General features: G+C 38.7%; 1 protein-coding gene across 11 annotated transcripts in view; it reads left to right on the forward strand.

Annotated features, from left to right (window-relative positions):
- NSD3 (nuclear receptor binding SET domain protein 3) overlaps positions 1-19,489 on the forward strand; it is a 108,258-nt gene that overhangs the window by 54,729 nt on the left and 34,040 nt on the right. For 5 of the 11 annotated variants that reach the window (XM_036011585.1, XM_036011588.1, XM_036011587.1 and 2 more), the window contains 8 exons: positions 1,832-2,347; positions 3,976-4,102; positions 7,795-7,872; positions 9,979-10,079; positions 12,154-12,199; positions 15,108-15,238; positions 15,839-15,967; positions 16,592-16,718. In XM_036011585.1, the coding sequence (XP_035867478.1) occupies positions 1,832-2,347; positions 3,976-4,102; positions 7,795-7,872; positions 9,979-10,079; positions 12,154-12,199; positions 15,108-15,238; positions 15,839-15,967; positions 16,592-16,718 (1,255 nt within the window). Of the gene's footprint in view, positions 1-1,831; positions 2,348-3,975; positions 4,103-7,794; positions 7,873-9,978; positions 10,080-12,153; positions 12,200-13,100; positions 14,196-15,107; positions 15,239-15,838; positions 15,968-16,591; positions 16,719-19,489 lie in introns of those variants that run through there. The other 6 variants (XM_036011589.1, XM_028526859.2, XM_036011590.1 and 3 more) reach the window with 3 other exon arrangements.

Consider the following 19,489-nt stretch of genomic DNA (forward strand, 5'->3'; position numbering starts at 1 on the left):
AAGGGAAGGGGAAAGAAAGGGCAAGAAACATCAATGTGTGGTTACCTCTCGTGCGCCCCTCACTGGGGACCTGGCCTACAACCTGGGCATGTGCCCTGACTGGGGCTCAAACCAGCAACCTTTTGGTTGACAGGTTATCACTCAATCCACTGAGTTACACCACTCAGGGCTGAATTCAAATAGCATTTGTTAGGATGACTTAATTTTAGCTCTGTTTATTCCATGGAACTTTAATAATTTATTTTGACAGTAAGTTTTATAAGTCATAGAAACAATCTTACAGTACCATCAAAAACTTAAACTGTCTGCTTAATACAATGCTGAATTCTATTTTGAACTGATTAATATGTACAAGTCTAGTAGATGCCAGTGAAATGTGGATTTTGCCAGCAATTTTTATTCTTTTTCCTATTTCAACATCTTTCTGTAATTTTCCTTTATTCTTATTTAGCAAAATTTTTTACGTAAATTAAAAAAATATTTAGTGAGTACCTAGTGTGAGAAAGGCACCATTTTAAGCATATTATATATTCCTTTAACCTTTATAACAACTTCTATGAGGTAGATACTGTTATTCCTGTTTCTACAGATGAAGAAATTGAGGCCCAGAAAGCCTAAGTAACTGGTTCAGCTCAGGTCACACAGGTGATGGGACCAAGAAATACGTTTGATGTGGTGGTAGATATTTTAGAAGTTTGACATGAGCTCGTGATACTCTCTGTCTAGTTGAGATTTTAAACTCAGCTAATTTTAGTGTGGGTCTCTTGTGATTCAAAAATGTGTCATGTTTTTACACTTTAAAAGCTAAATTTGATCACAGGATTTTTATTAATTTTATCACAGTTAACATTTTACAGATTTACACATCAGTGTTTGACATATACTGTACCGTCTCATACTTTCATTAGCTGATTCCTGGCTACCTCAGTCTAAACCCTGGATCATTCCTAATTGCTTTGCTCATCTCACATAGCTCTGTTTAAAGTTTTCTTATTCGTGTTGCCAGTCCACAGTCTTCTGATCAACCCTGGACTGTCTGTGGAAACTGTGATTCGGGTTAATTTCTGCTCTCATACACATCTGCTCTGCTCCTCCTGTCAGCTTATGTTCATTCCTCGGGGCCCCCTCCTTTCTCCTCTTCCTGCCCCTTTGCATCATGGTGGAGACTAGCAGTGCAGCTTCAAATGCTAGCTCTTCAAATGCCAGTTAGCTTTGTTGTGATCTCTGTAGCACCTGGAGCTTTAGGGTATCATTCTTTTTTTCCTCTTTTAATCCTCACCTGGGGATATATTTATTGATTTGAGAGAGAGAGTAAGAGGGAAAGACAGAAACATTGATCGGGTGCCTCTGGTACGTGCCCCGTCCAGGGATCGAACCTGCATCCTAGGAATGTACCCTGGCTGAGGATCGAACCTATAGCCTTTTGGTGTATGGAACGATGCTCCAATCAACTGAGCCACCCGGCCAGGGCTAGGGCTAACATCCTTAATGTCAGTGTTTTAGTGGCCACTGACATTAATCATTTCTGTAATCTTTCTCCTCTTTGTCATTACTGCTAACTTTTTATGCATATGATGGTAGAAGGACAAGTCCCTCTCAGCAGAGTAGTCAATGAAGGAGGGTATAATAAAGAGTAAACTTACAAGCTATCTAAAAGTAATACCAGTTTCTCCAGGTAATGGAGTTAGAACATTTCATTGATTTGACTGAAGAACTTGAAGATATTTATGTGTATGTAGAAAGATGACAGGCTTGTGTGGGAAATACCTTTTGGTTTAAATGTATTTGTTAGATTAAAATGTTCTGATAATGCCTACATCTCTTTTAAAAGATTCGGAAACCCCGACCACAGAGAGAACGCGCTCAGTGGGATATTGGCATTGCCCATGCAGAGAAAGCGTTGAAAATGACCCGAGAGGAGAGAATAGAACAGTATACTTTTATCTATATTGATAAACAGCCTGAGGAGGCTTTGTCGCAAGCAAAAAAGAACGTTGCCTCCAAAGCTGAAGTTAAAAAAACCCGGAGACCAAGATCAGTGCTGAATACTCAGCCAGAACAGACCAATGCGAGTGAGGTGGCCTCCTCACTTTCAAGTACTGAGATTCGGAGACAGAGCCAGAGGCGGCACACGAGTGTGGAAGAGGAAGAACCACCTCCTGTTAAAATAGCCTGGAAAACAGCAGCAGCAAGGAAGTCTTTACCAGCTTCTATTACAATGCACAAAGGGAGCTTGGATTTGCAGAAGTGTAACATGTCTCCAGTGGTGAAAATAGAACAAGTGTTTGCTCTTCAGAATGCTACAGGAGATGGGAAATTTATCGATCAATTTGTTTATTCAACGAAGGTACCTCTTTTTCTTAAATAGTTTTTGGAAGGGAATAATATTTAATAAGTAGTTAACCTCAGCATTTAAAAAAACACAACACAAGATCATAATTTAAATCCCTTTTTAATCCACTGCATTTGAAATGTACAGCCAGTTTACTCTGTTTAAGATGGGGTAAAAAAAAGACATAGGCAAAAAGGTTATGTTTTTCTTCTTCTTTTTTCCCCCTCTTTTGTAATATCCCCATCTGTACTTGATTAATCTTGAGCTGTGCAGCCAAAATTGAGCCTAACGCCCTAAACTTGTGGAAAAAAACTGGGCACTTTGCCTGTTTCTAGTTTGTATAGTTATGTTTTCTTAGTTGAAAACTGTGCTTCTTATTAAATCTTTTTTGTCAGTTATCTGAATTAGCCATTGTAATCATTGTACCTACTGATCTGTTTGGTTGCACTAGTAATTTTGTTAAGTTCACGTTGGCTTGGGATAGCTGATGTATTTTAGAGAAATACCAGACCTAGGTTAGTTCTTTAACAGTTAACTGTGGTGATAGCTTAGGTTTGGGGTGAAAAGAGCTTCTTCAGATGGAATGTCTCCATGAGCCAGCCCTGAACCTCCATTTAAGGGCACTTAAAAATACTTCAGTTTAAAAATTTTAAAGCTCTTTCATAAGATTTGTAATGGTTACTCCATAGACCTCTTCACCGCACCCCGCCAGCGCCACAGTTGTGGGCCTGTGAACTCAAGTTAGTGGCACCGTGCAGATGTGTACTTTTAAAGAATTCTGTATTTGCTAGCATTGTCACGGGTACATTAAAATAATTAAATATAGGCATGCTCTATTAGTGGTAAATTTTCCTAGAGAGAAGTATAAGGGTCCTCTGTTAACCTGTTTCTGCCTATTGGCTCAATTGATTTCATTAAGGCTAAGCTACATGGAAAAACTGAAGTTACAGTTCCCACTTGGTTCTGCTGATAGCTCTGAATGGCAAACGAGTACTCTGCATCTTTTTTGAGGGTAGATGGGCTCCATTCTTAGAGTTAGCTTTTATCTGCTTTTAGATGCACAAATCAAACTTTTCAACCCCTTCCAAAGAGTGCTATGTATATGAAATTGGAGATAAAACTGACCTTTTATAAATGAAGTCTTAAAAAATACATAAACATTGATGAATCACTCCTATATTCATTGTGTTAAAGATACCTAACATCTGTTCCAGATCGCTTATTGGGTGCACATTCGGGTCACTATGGATGGCATGTTTCTGTATCTCTGGATATGTTCTTGTCTTTCACGGTGTGTGGACATTTTTATCTGTGTAGTAGGTACTTCAGCAAATGAAAGTGACTAGACTTCTCTTACTGTGATGTGAGTAAGGGGAGACTACGCAAACCAGAAAATAGTTTGTTTGGACAGAAAATTATGTGATGCATGTGCAATTTTTTAGTGACATCCATCATCTGGACTTAGACAAATAAATTTTTTTCCACATAATCTCATTGTACATTCTGGAGTACATCTTGATGACTTAATAAAATTGTTCTGATATTGACTAAGATAATTAGCTACAATCAAGGTCATATGAAATTAATCTTAAATTATCTTTATAAACCAATAATACCTATTTTTTATTTGCCTTATTTTGAAGGGAATTGGTAACAAAACGGAAATAAGTGTCAGGGGACAAGACAGACTTATAATTTCTACACCAAACCAGAGAAATGAAAAGGCAACTCAGAATGTATCATCTCCTGAAGCAACATCTGGCTCTGCAGGTCAGTATAAATGAAGAGTATTGATCCATTTTGAGGTCATAGAACTGCTCTGCTACAATGTGGTAGCTATGTCTCTGAGAAGCTTTTAGTTATCAAAATGTAATTATGTTTTCAAAAGGAAACTGTTAAAACAGTCATTTCAATAAAAAAGAGTGGTTTAAGGGCTAGACAACTTATAGTACCATTTATTTTTCCTACAGGAATATAAATAATAGGAGGGTTTCATAATTAAAAGAATATAGTTATAAAATCTATACCTGTCTGAGTAAATGCACCGTTGGATTATCTCTCTTCGCATGATAATAACAGTTTCACTTCTCCAGCACTGATAACACATCCTTCCCACGTCTTCCTTTATCCCCTGTTGGAAACAAGTTGGCAGGTGCCCGTGTTCTTTTTATTTTTCTTAGATGTTGTAGATGTTAGTAGCTGAGGGCCTAAGGCCTAGCCCTCCTATAATAATCTGTTCTCTGATGAGCAGATACCATGAAGTGAAAATCAAGCTGTATGATTTTTGTTTATAGAGGAAAAGCCTATATTCAGTAAGATTGTGCTTTTGTTGGAATAGTCAAAGTAATTTGTATTGAGAGACTGACTTACTGAGGATTGTAGTTTAACTCAGTGTCTGGTGGCTTTGCCTTATATGACAGTATTACTGCTTCATACAGCCACCAAGTAAAGACTGAGGTATCAAATTAGGGTGGCCATTTGGAATCTTACGTTAGGAGAAAGAAGTTTGTTTTACTTTGTTCTTTAAAAATGTTTTTGGAATCTAAGAAGTGACCAAATAGTTTCCTAGAAGAGTTAAAGTCTTAAGACCTGAGGTAGTAATCTCAAACATTAGTAACTCAGGCAATCCTGTGATTTAGTGGCACTAAGGGGTAAATATATTTTGTAAAGGAAATTTTTAGTAAGACTCTTATTATAAAACCTAAATAAAAAATCATTGCTCAAGAAAGGCCTTAGGCTAGCTGCCTTTAAAACAAACAAAAAAATTGGGATGGGGGGCTATCAGACAGAGAGAGGTAGTGGCGGAGTTGGGCATGTGTTGGACCGAGCATGTTAAACAACATGCCTTCACCCAAAACGGAGTCGGGAAAGAAAGCCACATTAAACTGAGGAGGGAGTAACAGAGTCTGAACCGGGTTTGTAGCTTGTATCTAGCAGCAAAATGATACCAGAATGTTACCAGACCTCAGGTTCAGCAGCCTTGCTACTTGAGTTTGGTAAAGACAGAATTCAGAGTCAAGGAACTCAAATTATAAGAGAAAGTTTATTTTCAAAGTCACAAGAAAGACCCCTGGCTGGTGTGGCTCAGTGGATTGAGTGCTGGCCTGTGAACTAAAGGGTTGCCAGTTCAATTCCCAGTCTAGGGCACATACCTTGGTTGCGGTCCCCAGTAGGGGTACACAGGAGGCAGCCACACATTGCTGTTTTTCTCCTTCTCATTCTCCCTCCTTCCCCTCTCTAAAAATAAATAAATGAAATCTTAAAAAAAAAAGTCACAGAGATAGAAAAGGTGAGCCACTGGGCTGCATGGAACTCAGGAAATGAGTTTGAGAGGCAAAAGAAGAGCCCTTGGAGTTTAGGGGGGGAAAGGTGGAAAGAACTCACCTGGGGGAAGATGAGAGGGGAAGGTATGGACCTGCTCTGGAGAAGAGAAAAAGAGAGCTCAAGAGAGTGCAAGCAAAGCGAGCCTGGGTGAGTGCTGCGTGTGGGTGAGTGAGCCCGTGCCCTGGGGAAAAGTGCAGGGTGGGGGGGGCGCGGGGGCAGGGTGTGCTCCAGAGAGACAGAGCCTGAGCCAGGTCCTCCGTCCTGAGGGTTTTTACCCACTCAAGGCAGGGATCTCTGGGGAGGCCCCAGAGGAGGATCTCAATAGAATATTCTTCAGCTTTCCAGGTGTGTCCTTTCAGAGTTGTGTTCTCCACTGATGGTCTGTGCCAGGACAGGGGGTCATTAGTCGTCATACCTGGTCCTGATGCAGCCACAGCATCCCTCTCTGGTTTTGCTGCTTTTCTGGGCCTGGAGCTGAAACACAACTGAGGGCGTATCTCTAGTTTGACCAAAACTCTGACTCTGGTCAGCAGACCCAGAGCTCTGCCGCCAAGATCCTTTGATGCGGGCCAGAACCTCCGTGTCCTGAGGGCTTGATGCTCAAGGGAGTGGTCGTGCCAGGGCTTGCATGGGAGTCTTATGAGGTCATTCTCCAGCCCCCTTGTTACTTTTCTTAGGAAGTCTGCCTCATGACTTGTGACATGCTAGGGGAGGAAAGCTCAATGGAGGATCTGAACCACATGAGCAGCAATATGAAGAAAGGTCAGGGGGTCTAAACCACATGACCAGCGATATGCTGGAGGAAGAAAGGTCACCGTAGGGGTGAGGTCCCACCCGCAGTACTTTTTCCCCCCAGTTTTGCTGGTTGCTAGGCACCCAGGGCTTTCCAGACCTGGCCTATCATCCTTGCTCTTCTCATGCCTAACTGTCTATCACGTATCATTTCAAAATACTGTACTAAAAATATGAAATTGTAGTGTTGAAGGAATGGATGTATGGACTTAGATCTTGCATTAATTGAAAATATTTGTTTATTTCTTTGAGTTTTAAAGAATCTTTTTTGGAGAGAAAAGAAAAGAATCTTTTGGCCTTAGCTCTCCGTAATCAGTTTTGTTATCTTTCTTTACACTACAATAAACTGTTGATAATTTGTCTGAATTTAAATGCGATACCTAGACTAGGAGGGGTCTTTATTTAAATATCTGTATTCTCCTAACTAGGGAGAAAGTAAATTCTCCATACAATATTAGACTGATATTAAATATTATACTTTTATTTTTTAATTTTTTAAAAGATTTTATTTATTTATTTTAGAGAGGGAAGGGAGAGAGAAAGAGAAAGAGACAGAAACATCGATGTGGTTGCTAGGGACCGTGGCCTGCAACCCAGGCATGTGCCCTGACTGGGAATCGAACCTGAGACCCTTTGGTTTGCAGGCCTGCACTCAATCCACTGAGCTATACCCACTAGGGTATACTTTTATTTATTTTTTATTTATTTTTTTTAAACTTCTTTTTTTTTAAATTTATTTTTAGAGAAGAAAGGGAGGGAGAGAGAGACAGAGAGACAGAGAAACTTCAATGTGCGGTTGCTGGGGGTTATGGCCTGCAACCCAGGCATGTACCCTGGCTGGGAATCGAACCTGGGACACTTTGGTTCCCAGCCCGAGCTCAATCCACTGAGCTACGCCAGCCAGGGCTATACTTTTATTTTTAATGGAGCTGGGGTTTTTGTTTTTGTTTTTTTCCTTCTCAGCTACTGAACATTTTATTTTCATGTAGTCTTTTCATTGTAAGATTTAAGTTCTGCTATGGACTTTTTCTCTTTACTTTTTTTTTTTTAAGTAAAAGATAAAGTGGAATGTTATAATTCTTTATATCTGGAAAAAGCCCAGTTCCTTCCTTAGGCAAGTGCATATAATTAGATTGTAAATTAAGGTTGGGACCTTAATATAAGGATGAGTGTTCTAAAGCTTTGACCTTGGTTTAAATTTGGTTACCAGCTATGGTTGATAATCATATTTTGCTGCTTTAAATGACCATTTTGTTTCTTGGGAAAATAACTTCAGTACAGGCATACCTCATTTTATTGCATTTCACTTGATTGTGCTTCACATATGTGTTTTTTTCAAATTGAAGGCAAGACCCTCCACCAGCAAAAAGATTACAACTCACTTTATTGCGGTGCTCTGGAACTGAACCCGCAATACCTCCAAGGTATGCCTGTAGTTGAAAGTCAGAAAAGAGATTTGATCTTTCTTCAGAAATTAATTACAGCATCATCTCAGCAGGTGGTGGAAACTGCATAGGGAGAATTCTTGAGCCTTTTCCTAGTAAATTAGGGTACACATAAGGTGTGAGGTGCTGCCACATTTCTGTGGTTTGCAGAATTGTATTTGCATTTATAGTAGATTTAAGAAGTCCTGTTGCCTTATCTTCTATAGGACAGCATGTACATCAGATATCTGTACTTGATGAAACAATTATGTTTTCATTCTTAAAACAAGTAAAGAGTTTTTGTTTGTTTTAAGCATTTCTGTTTTCATTTTCTTCTTCCCTGGTAGGTGCTTGAGTGTTGATGCTTATACTAAAGCATGGATTTGTGGGATACACAGGTGTCTGTCTGTGGGGGTAGAATATCTGTCGTTTTGGTAAGCATTCTCATCAGCGTGAGGAGGAGAGTGAGAGTAAAGAAAGGAGCTAGCACCTCCATTTGTGATTTCCCTGCTAGAAACAATATATTATTATCAAACTACCTACTCCCTCAGAATAAAAATAGCAGAATCCTTCTTTGTTTTGACCTTGAACTAAGGTGAGGGAATCCATTTACACATAGGCAGGAACAGTGACACCAAATAATAAACATACAGGTGATCTGAGGGCTTTACTAAAGTAGCTTGGCCTGATTTTATAGGAGGTCTTAGCAGCTTTCTCCTGTGGTAAGTGAGAGATGGTGATTATCCAGGAAGGACCGACTGGGTGGTCCAGGCACCAACAGGATACAGTACAGCTGCACTGAAGGTGTCGCTCCTTCTCAGGGTCACAGAACGAAATCACTCCTGACTTAGTGTTCTTTCAAGTTGTGGTCTTCAGTCTAAGTTTTATCCTTTCCAAAATGTGAGTTTTCTTCTGTTAACTTTCAAAGAATTTTACTTTTAAAAAATCTTAATAGTTTCTTGTTTTACTATTTAATGTGAAAGCACTTGATAATTGGTTTCAACTAGTTTTTCATGACTAATTCTTTCTTTTCAATTGACTTTAACAGAGAAAGAGATTTGTTCCACTTATTTTTGCACTCACTGGTTGATTCTTGTATGTGCCCTGATTAGAGATCAAACTTGCAACTTCAGAATACCAGGATGATGCTCTAACCAGCCAGGCCACCTGGTCAGGGCATGACCAGTTATTTCTAGGTTTTAACAAGTCCCTCAGTAGTCACATTAATGATTTCTTTTGGGTCAGCCTTTTTGTGCATTTCCTGCTTTTTCTGCTTTTGTCGTTAATAAATAAAACAGTAGGAGAAGTTGTGTAAGTGTACCAAGCACTCATTTTTACATGTAGAATTACCATATTTTGCCACGTATAATGTGCACTTTTTTGCCCAAATTTTTGAGGGGAAAATAAAGGTGCACATTTTACAGAGGTAATACTAAAATACCTTGTATCTGTTTTTGTGTTTTTTGTTACCTAAATTTTTTTATGCCATAATATGTTCAAAAATAAATGCTAAATTCCTTTATAATACAAAAAAACAAGTATTTAAACATAAATTTAAAAAATTGAATTAAAAAATTAAAGCGAAAGATGTTTTTTTTCCTGAAAGTTTGGGCCAAAAACATGGGTGCACATTTTACATGGCACAATATGATAATTTAATTCATGTGTTATAATGCAAAATATTGTAGTACTGATTGAATTTTGAGCCAATAATTCCTAATGTCATCTGAGAATAAAGTCATTTTCATCCACCCCCTCAATACCTTCATTCCTTCTATTATAGTTATGTAAATATGTTTATCTGCTTTCAAGAAGACTAAACTATTTCTCTGCAACTTTATAATTTTAAAAAGTCCAGTCCCTCTTCATTTGTATAATTTAGGGTCTTTTATTAATCCCAATCTCAGCCTATCAGCCTCCACTGTTTGATCTTATAAAAATTTTTGTGTGTTCCCAAGTATTTAATAGCTTTTTCATAATTTATAATTAAAAGACCAAAAATAATGGATCAGAAAAACAGGGAATTTGGTCAAAGCTTAATTGCATAAGCGTCAAGCCATCCTTAAATGAATTTTTATTTACTCGTTTGTTTAAATCATCTCTTAGGCTCAGCAGAAAAGAAGCAACAGAGAAGATCAATTAGAACTCGTTCTGAATCAGAGAAACCCACTGAAGTTGTGCCAAAGAAGAAGATCAAAAAGGAGCAGGTTGGCTTCCTACATGTAGAGAGTTAAAACATTGTATTTGTAAATGTTGTGGCTTGGACTGGTATCTTAAAAGAAAGAAAAACTTTCCCCACATCGAGTTTCCTTTCTGGACTGTCCTGTGCTTCTTTCTGTCCTGGTGGATTCACTGCCCTAAACTAACGCAGCCGTCCCTGTGATCCTGCTTCAAGCACTTTCACAGAAAACAGTCAGGCTCCGGGAGATGGGAAGCCAGGGGCGCAGGTCTCTTAAAGGAGTCCTCACATTTATTTTGAAATTTCTATTATGAGCAAAATGATTTCATGTTTTCGTGATTTTTATTTGGACCCATCAGTGAGTTCCCTTTTAAAAAAAAAACTTTTAAATTTTTTTATTTAAGCTGCTAGTATGTATTTTTATTTTTTTAAACAAAATCGAATTAGCTACAAGAATTATATTTATATTTAAGAAGCAGATGGTCATAGATGATCTGGGTTTTCTGCTGGCATCACAGATTTTTTGGAACGTTATTTTCCCAGTGGGTTGTCAGATAATCTCTGTTCAAGGGGGGAAACAGAAGGAGGGGCGTTTTGACGGAAGGGTTTTAAATCAGTGTAATCAATGTAGTGGTATTCATATTAAATTACCTTTTGGAAACCATACTGCCTTTAATTAAGCTCACAGTGAGAATTTTTTTTATTTTTTAAACTGAGAGAATACCCATTTTAACAGCCCAGACAGCCACTATTAAACAAAAGGAATCCTGAGTGTTATTAGTTCTAATAAGCTTTACCGTTTTAAAACCACTTAATATGGAAGAGTGTGAACTTTTCTATTTATTTCCTTCAAATTTTAAACTTCCAAACTTAAAAGGTGACTTTGTGGGTGCTCTGTGGTATCATCAAGCATGTAAAACAGTTTTCCCAGAAATACTTAACTAAAATTTCAGTAATATACTAATTTGTCATTCATTTATCATAATTAAGTATAATACTTAAGAAATTCCAAAAAATCTTCCTAAGCTCTTGCAAACCTACAGTGTTCATTACCGAAATGAAGTTGTGATTTTGCCAGCCGGTTCCCAAATTCAATTATGTGACCAGTTTAAAATTAATAAGCAGAATGAATACAAGACGGGACTAATTGTTAATGCCACTATGTTATAGTTAGTAGTAGAGCAATACCAGTGATTGTGTAGAAGATTTTATATTTGTATTACTAATTGTATCTTATAAAAGTGCTTCTGTTGTATGTTTTTTAACCTGTTGTAAAAAAATAAAAAAATTTTCTAAAAGCTTAGAACAATCCTTAAATATTTACAAAATGTGTCTCAACATGCATATTTCACCACATCTTAAAGAAACATAAAATTCACCTCATAGCTTAAACAGGAACTCTTCCAAACAGCGTCCTTTCTTCAATCCCAATGGTTCAGTCCTTAAATTACCACGTGTTTTACATATACATTGGCAGAATAACTTCTGATCTCGCTCTCCTAATGTAGGATCAAGACACTGTTCATAAGACACTCAAGAAAGTGCTTTTGCAATATCACAAACTTACTAAGTTTGTACTAGCAGCAAAAGTATTGAGCTTCCAGCTGTATGGAGCCCTGTGGCACTCTCTACAGAGAGGGTCCTGATTCCCAGCAACTTAGCTGTGAGTGCAGGCGCGGAAGGGTCTTAAAGTGGCGTGAGTTACATTAACCTGAGTACCATAGTAAGTAAAAATTTATCCTAACGTCTTTGGGGCGGGAGGGGTTTATAGCAGCATCGGGCTGGTTGCAGAAACAACCCCTCTCCTGCCTCCTAGACACTGAGGAAAGTGTTCTTGTTCTCTTCTTCTGCCAAGGGAATGGGGGAAGAGTCTTTGCTAGAGAGCATGTGGCTGTGTGTTGTCACTGGATTCAGCACAGGCAGCTAAGATTTCAACCCTTCCTGACCTTGAGGCAGAAAACTTTACCCACCAGATGGGACTGAGTTCAGATTCCAGATACATTAATCACTCATCATTACTTAGATTGATGGAAATATTATTTTTTCCTTAATTAAAAGTGAAAGAATTTTCTCGTTAATGCTGTATTTCTCTGTCTAAACAGGTTGAAGCAGTTCCTCAGGCTACAGTGAAGACTGGATTACAGAAAGGTGAGTTATTATAATGTTGCTTTGCATTTCCTTGATTAAAACCAATTTTAAAGAATTATTTGTACTTCATGTTTTTTTGTTTGTCTCTGTAAATCATTGTTGTTGCTCTTCAGTCAATGATTTGTGTGAAACTGAAGTATTCCCTGGCGTGTGTGTGTGTGTGTGTGTGTACACGTGTGTGACTTTCAGAGTTGATAATATTCTGTACCTCCATGTGAAAAGTCTTATTTGTTTTATGTAAATTGGAGAACACTACGTAGACTTGATACTGTTTCCAACTTTTCTCCATACGGTTCTGGGGTTTCACTGGTTTATAAACTAGGGATGTGACGAATCCACTTTTTTTGGTATTCGACTGAATACCGAATAGTAGCTACTAAATGTTTGTCAAACATGGACTATGACAAATCTGACAAGACAACCTGATTGAAAAAAAATCTTGCCACGCTTATTTTTACAGTGCTGTAAAATCTTTTTGTAAATTAAAATGATTCATAGCATATTTATGGCCATTATTAGATGACCTTATGCAAATCTATTTGAGATATGCACAAAGTTTAAGAAATCTTAAACTTATATCTGTATTTTCTGTGTGCAATTTGACTACAGTACAAACTCCATAGCATGATTCGTGCGTTTTTGGTGAGATCATTCAGACTGTATTTATACTTGTAGTTTACTTTGGGCAAATTGCATTATTAAAAAAATAAAATAAAATAAAAAAACACCAGCCTCTCTGCATTCTCGGGGAGAAGTCTGCAGCGATGGTCTCCGTGGAGATCCTCAGCAGAACTGAACAGCCTCTCGGAGGGAACACTGCTTGGCGGAGCTCCAAGAAAAGACATCGCGATCGCTGCGAGATTAGGAGGCCTGATTGCGTTGTGTTTCCACCATTCCACAGGGTCGGCGGACCGGGGAGTGCAGGGCTCTGTCAGATTCAGTGACAGCTCCGTCTCCGCAGCGATTGAGGAAACTGTGGACTGAGATTCCTGTACAATTTCATCCCAGAAACTCCAGACTTGTAGTCTCCATGCAAGATTTCTTTGTCGGCGGCTCGATAAACAGTTTCTTTGTTCCCAATTTTGATTTTGCCAATCACCATTATTGGCATTTTCCTGCCTGTTTTCTTCTTCAAGACTGAACAATTGCTTTAACATTCAAATGATTTTTTTTTTTTTTTTTGGTCTGAGCTGGATAGGTACAGCTTAAATCATGGGTCCAGCCTAAAAACCACAGTTTAACTTACACTGATCAATTTCAACATGGACTGTTTTTGTTTCTTGTTTTTAAATAAAGCATCATCACTAATGTACATCGGCAGGGTTTTGCCAAACAGCCCAAACTGTATACGTTACAATCATTAAAAGCTCTTATTATTATTATTTTTTTCGTTAGTGCCGTTATCATGGAGAACAGCATGGCAGCTGTCTTGGGCAGTCTGTTGTTTTTCTAGCATTTTCAGAAACTCATCGGAAATGGCGGTACCTGTGTTTCCCTTCGAAAGCCTCTCAGTACAGCACTCCTGTTCCTCTGTTAAAACTCCTTGTTAATCCAGTGATCTTTTAGGCCAAGGAAGTACTTTGTGGTGGTGTTCTGGGTTCATACACCAGCAATGAAGGAGATAGATTTGTGTACTTGTGTTTTTATCAGCATTAACATGGGCAGGCACCCTCATTTATAGATGTCAGGAAACATTCAGTGCAAACCTTGTAGACTGGGATGTGATAACGAGGTTCCAGTAATCTGAGCAGTCTAAAGAGACCCACATCCTCCACCACAGAACGTGGCTGTATACCGAGTGCTGCTCTCAGCCTGTTGCGGATCTTCATGGCCCCAGGAGACTTGTTTCTCCGTGGTCTCTTCTGGACTGTACACTTCCACCATAGCTTGCTGGGCTGATCTAGATGTCTGTTTGTTGTATGGAAATTTTGGGGGAAAAATCCAAAACACAAACTGTGGGTTGAAATATTAACCGTCTCCTTGGTTCCTTGGTATTCACCGTGCCTGATCTGCACATTTCATCGTGGCTGTTTCTGTATAGCCTATACTGCGTTAGCCCAAGAGATTGTTGCTTTGTAACTTTTTGCACTATTGTTTTGGCTGGATTTGTATTACACACAGTTTTAAAAAAAAATTCCACACTATTCTCTGCCTTTTTTTTTTTGTTTTTCATATTTATTTCTTCCCGCACAAATTCCACATAAAGGCCTCTCATCCAGCTCTTCGTGATTGGGCTGCACCTGAACACTGATTGTCTGTTTACAACCCTCAGCAATGTGCCTCCTAGGTGGCATGACATGTGTAGATGTGCCGCAGCACTTGTTAATGGTCACAATAAATGACACTGCACCAAGGAAGTCTCAGAGGAACAATCATGAACATCCAAAATTTATTGGGGGGGGAGGGCAATACTCAACTAAATTGCAAAATTCGGGGGAAAATGGCACTATCCGTGTACGAATCGAATACAAATCAAAGATTTGTCACATCCCTAATAAAAACAAGATGGAGATGTCTCTGCGACCATATATGTAAGCTGCACAGTGTGTTGGGTTTTATGTCTTCCCCCTCCAAATTGAATGGTTCTTTGGATTGCTCCAAACAGTCAGCTGTCCTGCAGTTTTGCTAGAATTGGTTTTTAGGTTGGAACTCGGGCTCTGTTGACTGAAAAGAGCTGTAGAGCAGAAGCACTGAATTAAATGTTGTAATAGAGCGGTTGTAAATTAAATCACCATCAAAAAAGTCAGAAGCTCATGAAGTTTTGACTTGTGACTTCAGTGTTACAATGAGAGCTGTGCTTTTTCACACTACAGATGAGTTTGGGGAAAGGAAATATTCCCCCACAAAAAAAAATTAAGAAAACAAACTGAGTACTATTTTAGGATTAATTTCGGTGTATTGTATTAAGGTGCCAGCGAGATTTCAGATTCCTGTAAACCTCTAAAGAAAAGGAGTCGCGCCTCCACGGATGTAGAAATGACTAGTTCAGCATACAGAGATACATCCGACTCCGATTCTAGAGGCCTGAGTGACGTGCAGGTAAATATGTTCGAGGGTCTGAGCACAGCGCTCTCTTTTTGCTTTGCAAAACTGATTAATATACCTACTGCTTTACCCAACTTATTTGGGGAAGATGGGGGATTTTTAAATGTTCATAGTAAAGAAATCATTTTGGTTATTTTGTAATGATGAGTGTCTTAATTTTGCTGATCTCTTACATAACAAAAGTATAGTTTGTTTGTGTTTTTGTTTTTTAATTTTCACTCGAGTTTCTCTCAAAACACCAGACATGGTATCCAGGTATTTTAGGAAGGAAGGAAGACGATGTAGTATCGAGATTTATTTGAGCAACTCCTACTAGGATTTTCATAGCACCTAACTTTGAGGAAGTGTTTTTTTTAAGTCCTTTAAAAATTTTTTTTTGTTTATTGAGTTGAGAGAGAGAGAAACATTGATTTGTTGTTCCACTTATTTATGCATTCATTGGCTCATTCTTGTATGTGCCCTGACTGGGGATTGAACCGCCGCCATCTTGGTGTATCGGCCTGATGCTCTAACTTAACTGAGCTACCTGGCAAGGGCATGTCTTTGAGGAAATTTTTGTTTTTTTCTTAAAACTGTGCTGTGTTTTCCATGTAGGTAGGCTTTGGAAAGCAAGTAGATAGCCCTTCAGCGGCTGCAGATGTAGATGCTTCTGATGTGCAGTCCATGGACTCCAGTTTGTCAAGAAGAGGCTTTGGGACGAATAAGAAGGACACTGTGTGTCAGGTGGGCGAGCGACATATCCCATAGCTTGAAAGAATTGCTGTCACATTCTGCCAGCAGTACACTTGCCTCCCGTTGGAGAGGGCAGTGTCTTTCTAAGTTATGATATTCCTTTAGAGCCACAGATCCAAAAGCCATCCCGGGCTCTTTTCCCCTTCTGAGTTTGGAGCGCTTACACGCGCATGCAGGTGCCAGTCTTCACCGTCATGAAACGGAAGTCCCTGGCAGGTGACTGCTTCAGCAACATGTTCCTATAATTAAGTTGGTATTAAGTTTTTAATGTATATTTCCCTTTCTGAATAATACTGCTTTGCCGTGTAAAGAAAAGTGGAAGTACCTAGATTCCAAAGAAGAAATCATACAAGATTAAGTATGACTTTTAGACTTTATACCATGCTGATGTGGAAATAGTAACCTAGTTCAGTGGCTCTCACAGTGAGGGCCCAGGACCAGCAGCATCAGCGTTGTCCGGATACTTGCTGTAAATGCAGATTCTTGGCCTCGTCCCTCCCCTCCTACCCACCCCCCCCCGCCGCCTACTGTGTCAGAAACTGTAGGAGGCAGACCCTCCAGGTGATTCTGACGCCTGCGAACCTCTGAGATGCACTGCCGTTTGCTGTATTACAGATCTGTGAAAGCTCTGGTGACTCTCTGATTCCTTGTGAGGGAGAGTGCTACAAATACTTCCACCTGGAGTGCCTGGGATCGCCATCGCTCCCTGATGGAAAATTCGTCTGCATGGAATGTAAAACCGGTAAGCTGACTGACTTCGGCAGATTTGAAAAGACAGATGGGGAGGAATGCACAATGCCAGCACCTCTCATGACATCTAATTTTCTTACCACTGTTATGTAGCTCTTTTCTCCCAAAGGTATTAAGACCATGTAGTGTTTAAGCTTCTTAAAATCAAAGAGTAGTTAGCAATATTGTCAAATTTCCCCCTGCCAGTACCTTAATCATAAAATCTATCAAATCATTGAGATGTATTTGTATTTGATGTAAAGAGCTATACAAAGTATGTAGAGTGAATTATTTTTCAAATGGGCTTGAGATTTTTATGCTTAATACATTGGTTTAAAGTGCCTTGACTTTAATAGACTAGAATAAGTATCAATTGCAAAATGGAACTATGGTGATAGTATTTTTAGTGGAAAGGTAGAGCTACGAGAAATGGTTTTTAAAACATGCGAGTTTTGGATTCACCATTTATTTCTAATTATCCCCTCCCCCACCAAATACAGACTACCACCTATCAAAATAATTTATAGAGAAAGAAATATGCAAGTTTATATTTCTTATCTGTGTGGCCAAGATTCTAGTGAAAGTCGTGGAAAGCAGGGAGTTGTTTAATATGTAACATGGCGAGTGGGAAGCCCACTGGTGATGGCATGGTCGTGTGTCCAGGAAACACATTCATATGGTTTGGTTTGTTTTTTTGCTAGGGGGACCTGGATATCAAGTGTTTATGATACGGTGATCTTACCCATGGCACTTCATTTTCCTACTCTTTTTTATTTGGATTCTCATAGATATTTTATCCTTTTTATTTGATTGCATGCCTCCTAAAATCATTTACATATGTTAAATTCCATTAGAATGGTCATTTTTTTTTCTGAACACTTAATACAGGCCAGGTGATGTTAGTACTAAGCATTTTATCTTAGTGTCTCATTTTATCCTCATAACATAAGTGAAGTCAGTACTATTATTATTTTCATTTTACCGAGGGTGACACTGAGGTTAGAGAGTTTAGTTTAGTACCTTGCCCAAAGTCACAAAAACATTGTGTGATGAAACTGGCATGTAAACTGAGGAGGCAGTTTGCCCTGAGAATCCCTGCTGTTGACCATTGCCTTCTACCGCCTTGGCTAAGTAGAATGGAGAACATGTATCACATATTCTTAAACATATATAGTCTGAATTCTCACAAACATACATGTGCAAAAATTAAGCTATAAAAACTTTTAAACATATAGCATTTTCCCTATATAAAATACTATTTCATCACACTTAGATTCTGCAATAAAACTTTTGAACAGTTTGCCACCGGGCAGCCTTGGGGTCAGATCATCTGCACATTGTTTTATTTGGCCCTCACAGTGGGTTTTGAATGTGTGAGCGTGGATCAGGCACACACTCCTGGTTCTTCACAGTCCCTGCCATCCCTTCTTCCTAAAGCCCTGTCATTCCAGTCGCTCATGTAACCTGTCCAGCCCTGTTCAGCACTTACGTTTACAATCTCTGATTCAAACGACTGTTAGGAAGGACTATGTAGCTCACTATTAAAACATTCTTTTGAGGCTTCTGTCCAAACTCTAGAATTCAGCTAAATTCTGCCAACAAAGGTTAGATATAATTTAATTTGATACACATCTATTTATTAAGAGCTTTAAGAGAGAAATTTGTTTTAAAAACAATCACATAGAACAAAGAGGATTCATACTTCCCGATTTCAAAATTTACCTATAAAACTACAGTAATTAAAACAGTGCGATACTGGCATAAAGACAGACATAACACGTTAGAATAGAACAGGGAGTCCAAAGAAAAACCCTCATATATACAGTTGAATGATTTCTGGACAAGGATACAAAGGCCATTCAATAGGGAAAGGACAGACTTTTCGACAAATGTGCCGGGAAAACCGGATATCCGCATGCCAAAGAAAGAGATTGGACCCTTAACTAACAGCCATATGCAAAATACAATTCAAAATGGATCAGAGATCAAACATAAGAGCTAAAACTTTAAAACTCTTAAAAGAAAACATAAAGGAAAAGTTTTGTGACATTGGATTAGGCAGCAATTTCCTGCTATGACATCAAAAGTATAGGCAACAAAAGAAAAAAATAAAGAAATTGGACTTTATCAAAATTAAAAACTGGGGATGCCAAATGACACTGTCAACTGAGTGTAAAAGCAGCCTGCAAAATGGGAGAAAATAGCCCTGGCTGATGTGACTTAGCAGGTTGAGCGCCAGCGTGCGAACCAGAGTCCTTGTTCATTCCCAGTTCAGGGCACATGTCTAGGTTGCAGGCCAGGTCTCCAGTAGGGTGCACATGAGAGGCAACCACACATTGATGTTTCTCTCCCTCTCTTTCTCCCACCCTTCCCCTCTCTCTAAAAATAAATAAATAAAGTCTCTTAAAAATGGTAGAAAATACTTGCAAATAACATACTGACAAGGAATTAATATCCTAAGTACATAAAGAACTCCTGCAAGTCAACAAAAAACACATAACCCAATTGAAAATTAGGCAAAGAATTTGAATAGATATTTTTCCAAAGATCTACGAATGCCCAATAAGCACCTGAAAAGATGTTCAGCATCATTCATTAGTATTCAGTCAAATAGAAATCAAAACTACAATGAGATGCCACTGCACACCTATTAGGGTGGCTATTATCACAAGAACAGGTTACAGAGAAATTAAAACAGTTGTGCACTGTTGGTGGGAATGTGAAATGGTATAAATACTGTGGAAAATGGTATGACAGTTCCGCAAAACGTTAAATCTAGAATTA

The sequence above is a fragment of the Phyllostomus discolor genome, chromosome 11, assembly GCF_004126475.2.
Source record: "Phyllostomus discolor isolate MPI-MPIP mPhyDis1 chromosome 11, mPhyDis1.pri.v3, whole genome shotgun sequence".
NCBI classification, from domain to species: Eukaryota; Metazoa; Chordata; class Mammalia; order Chiroptera; family Phyllostomidae; genus Phyllostomus; species Phyllostomus discolor.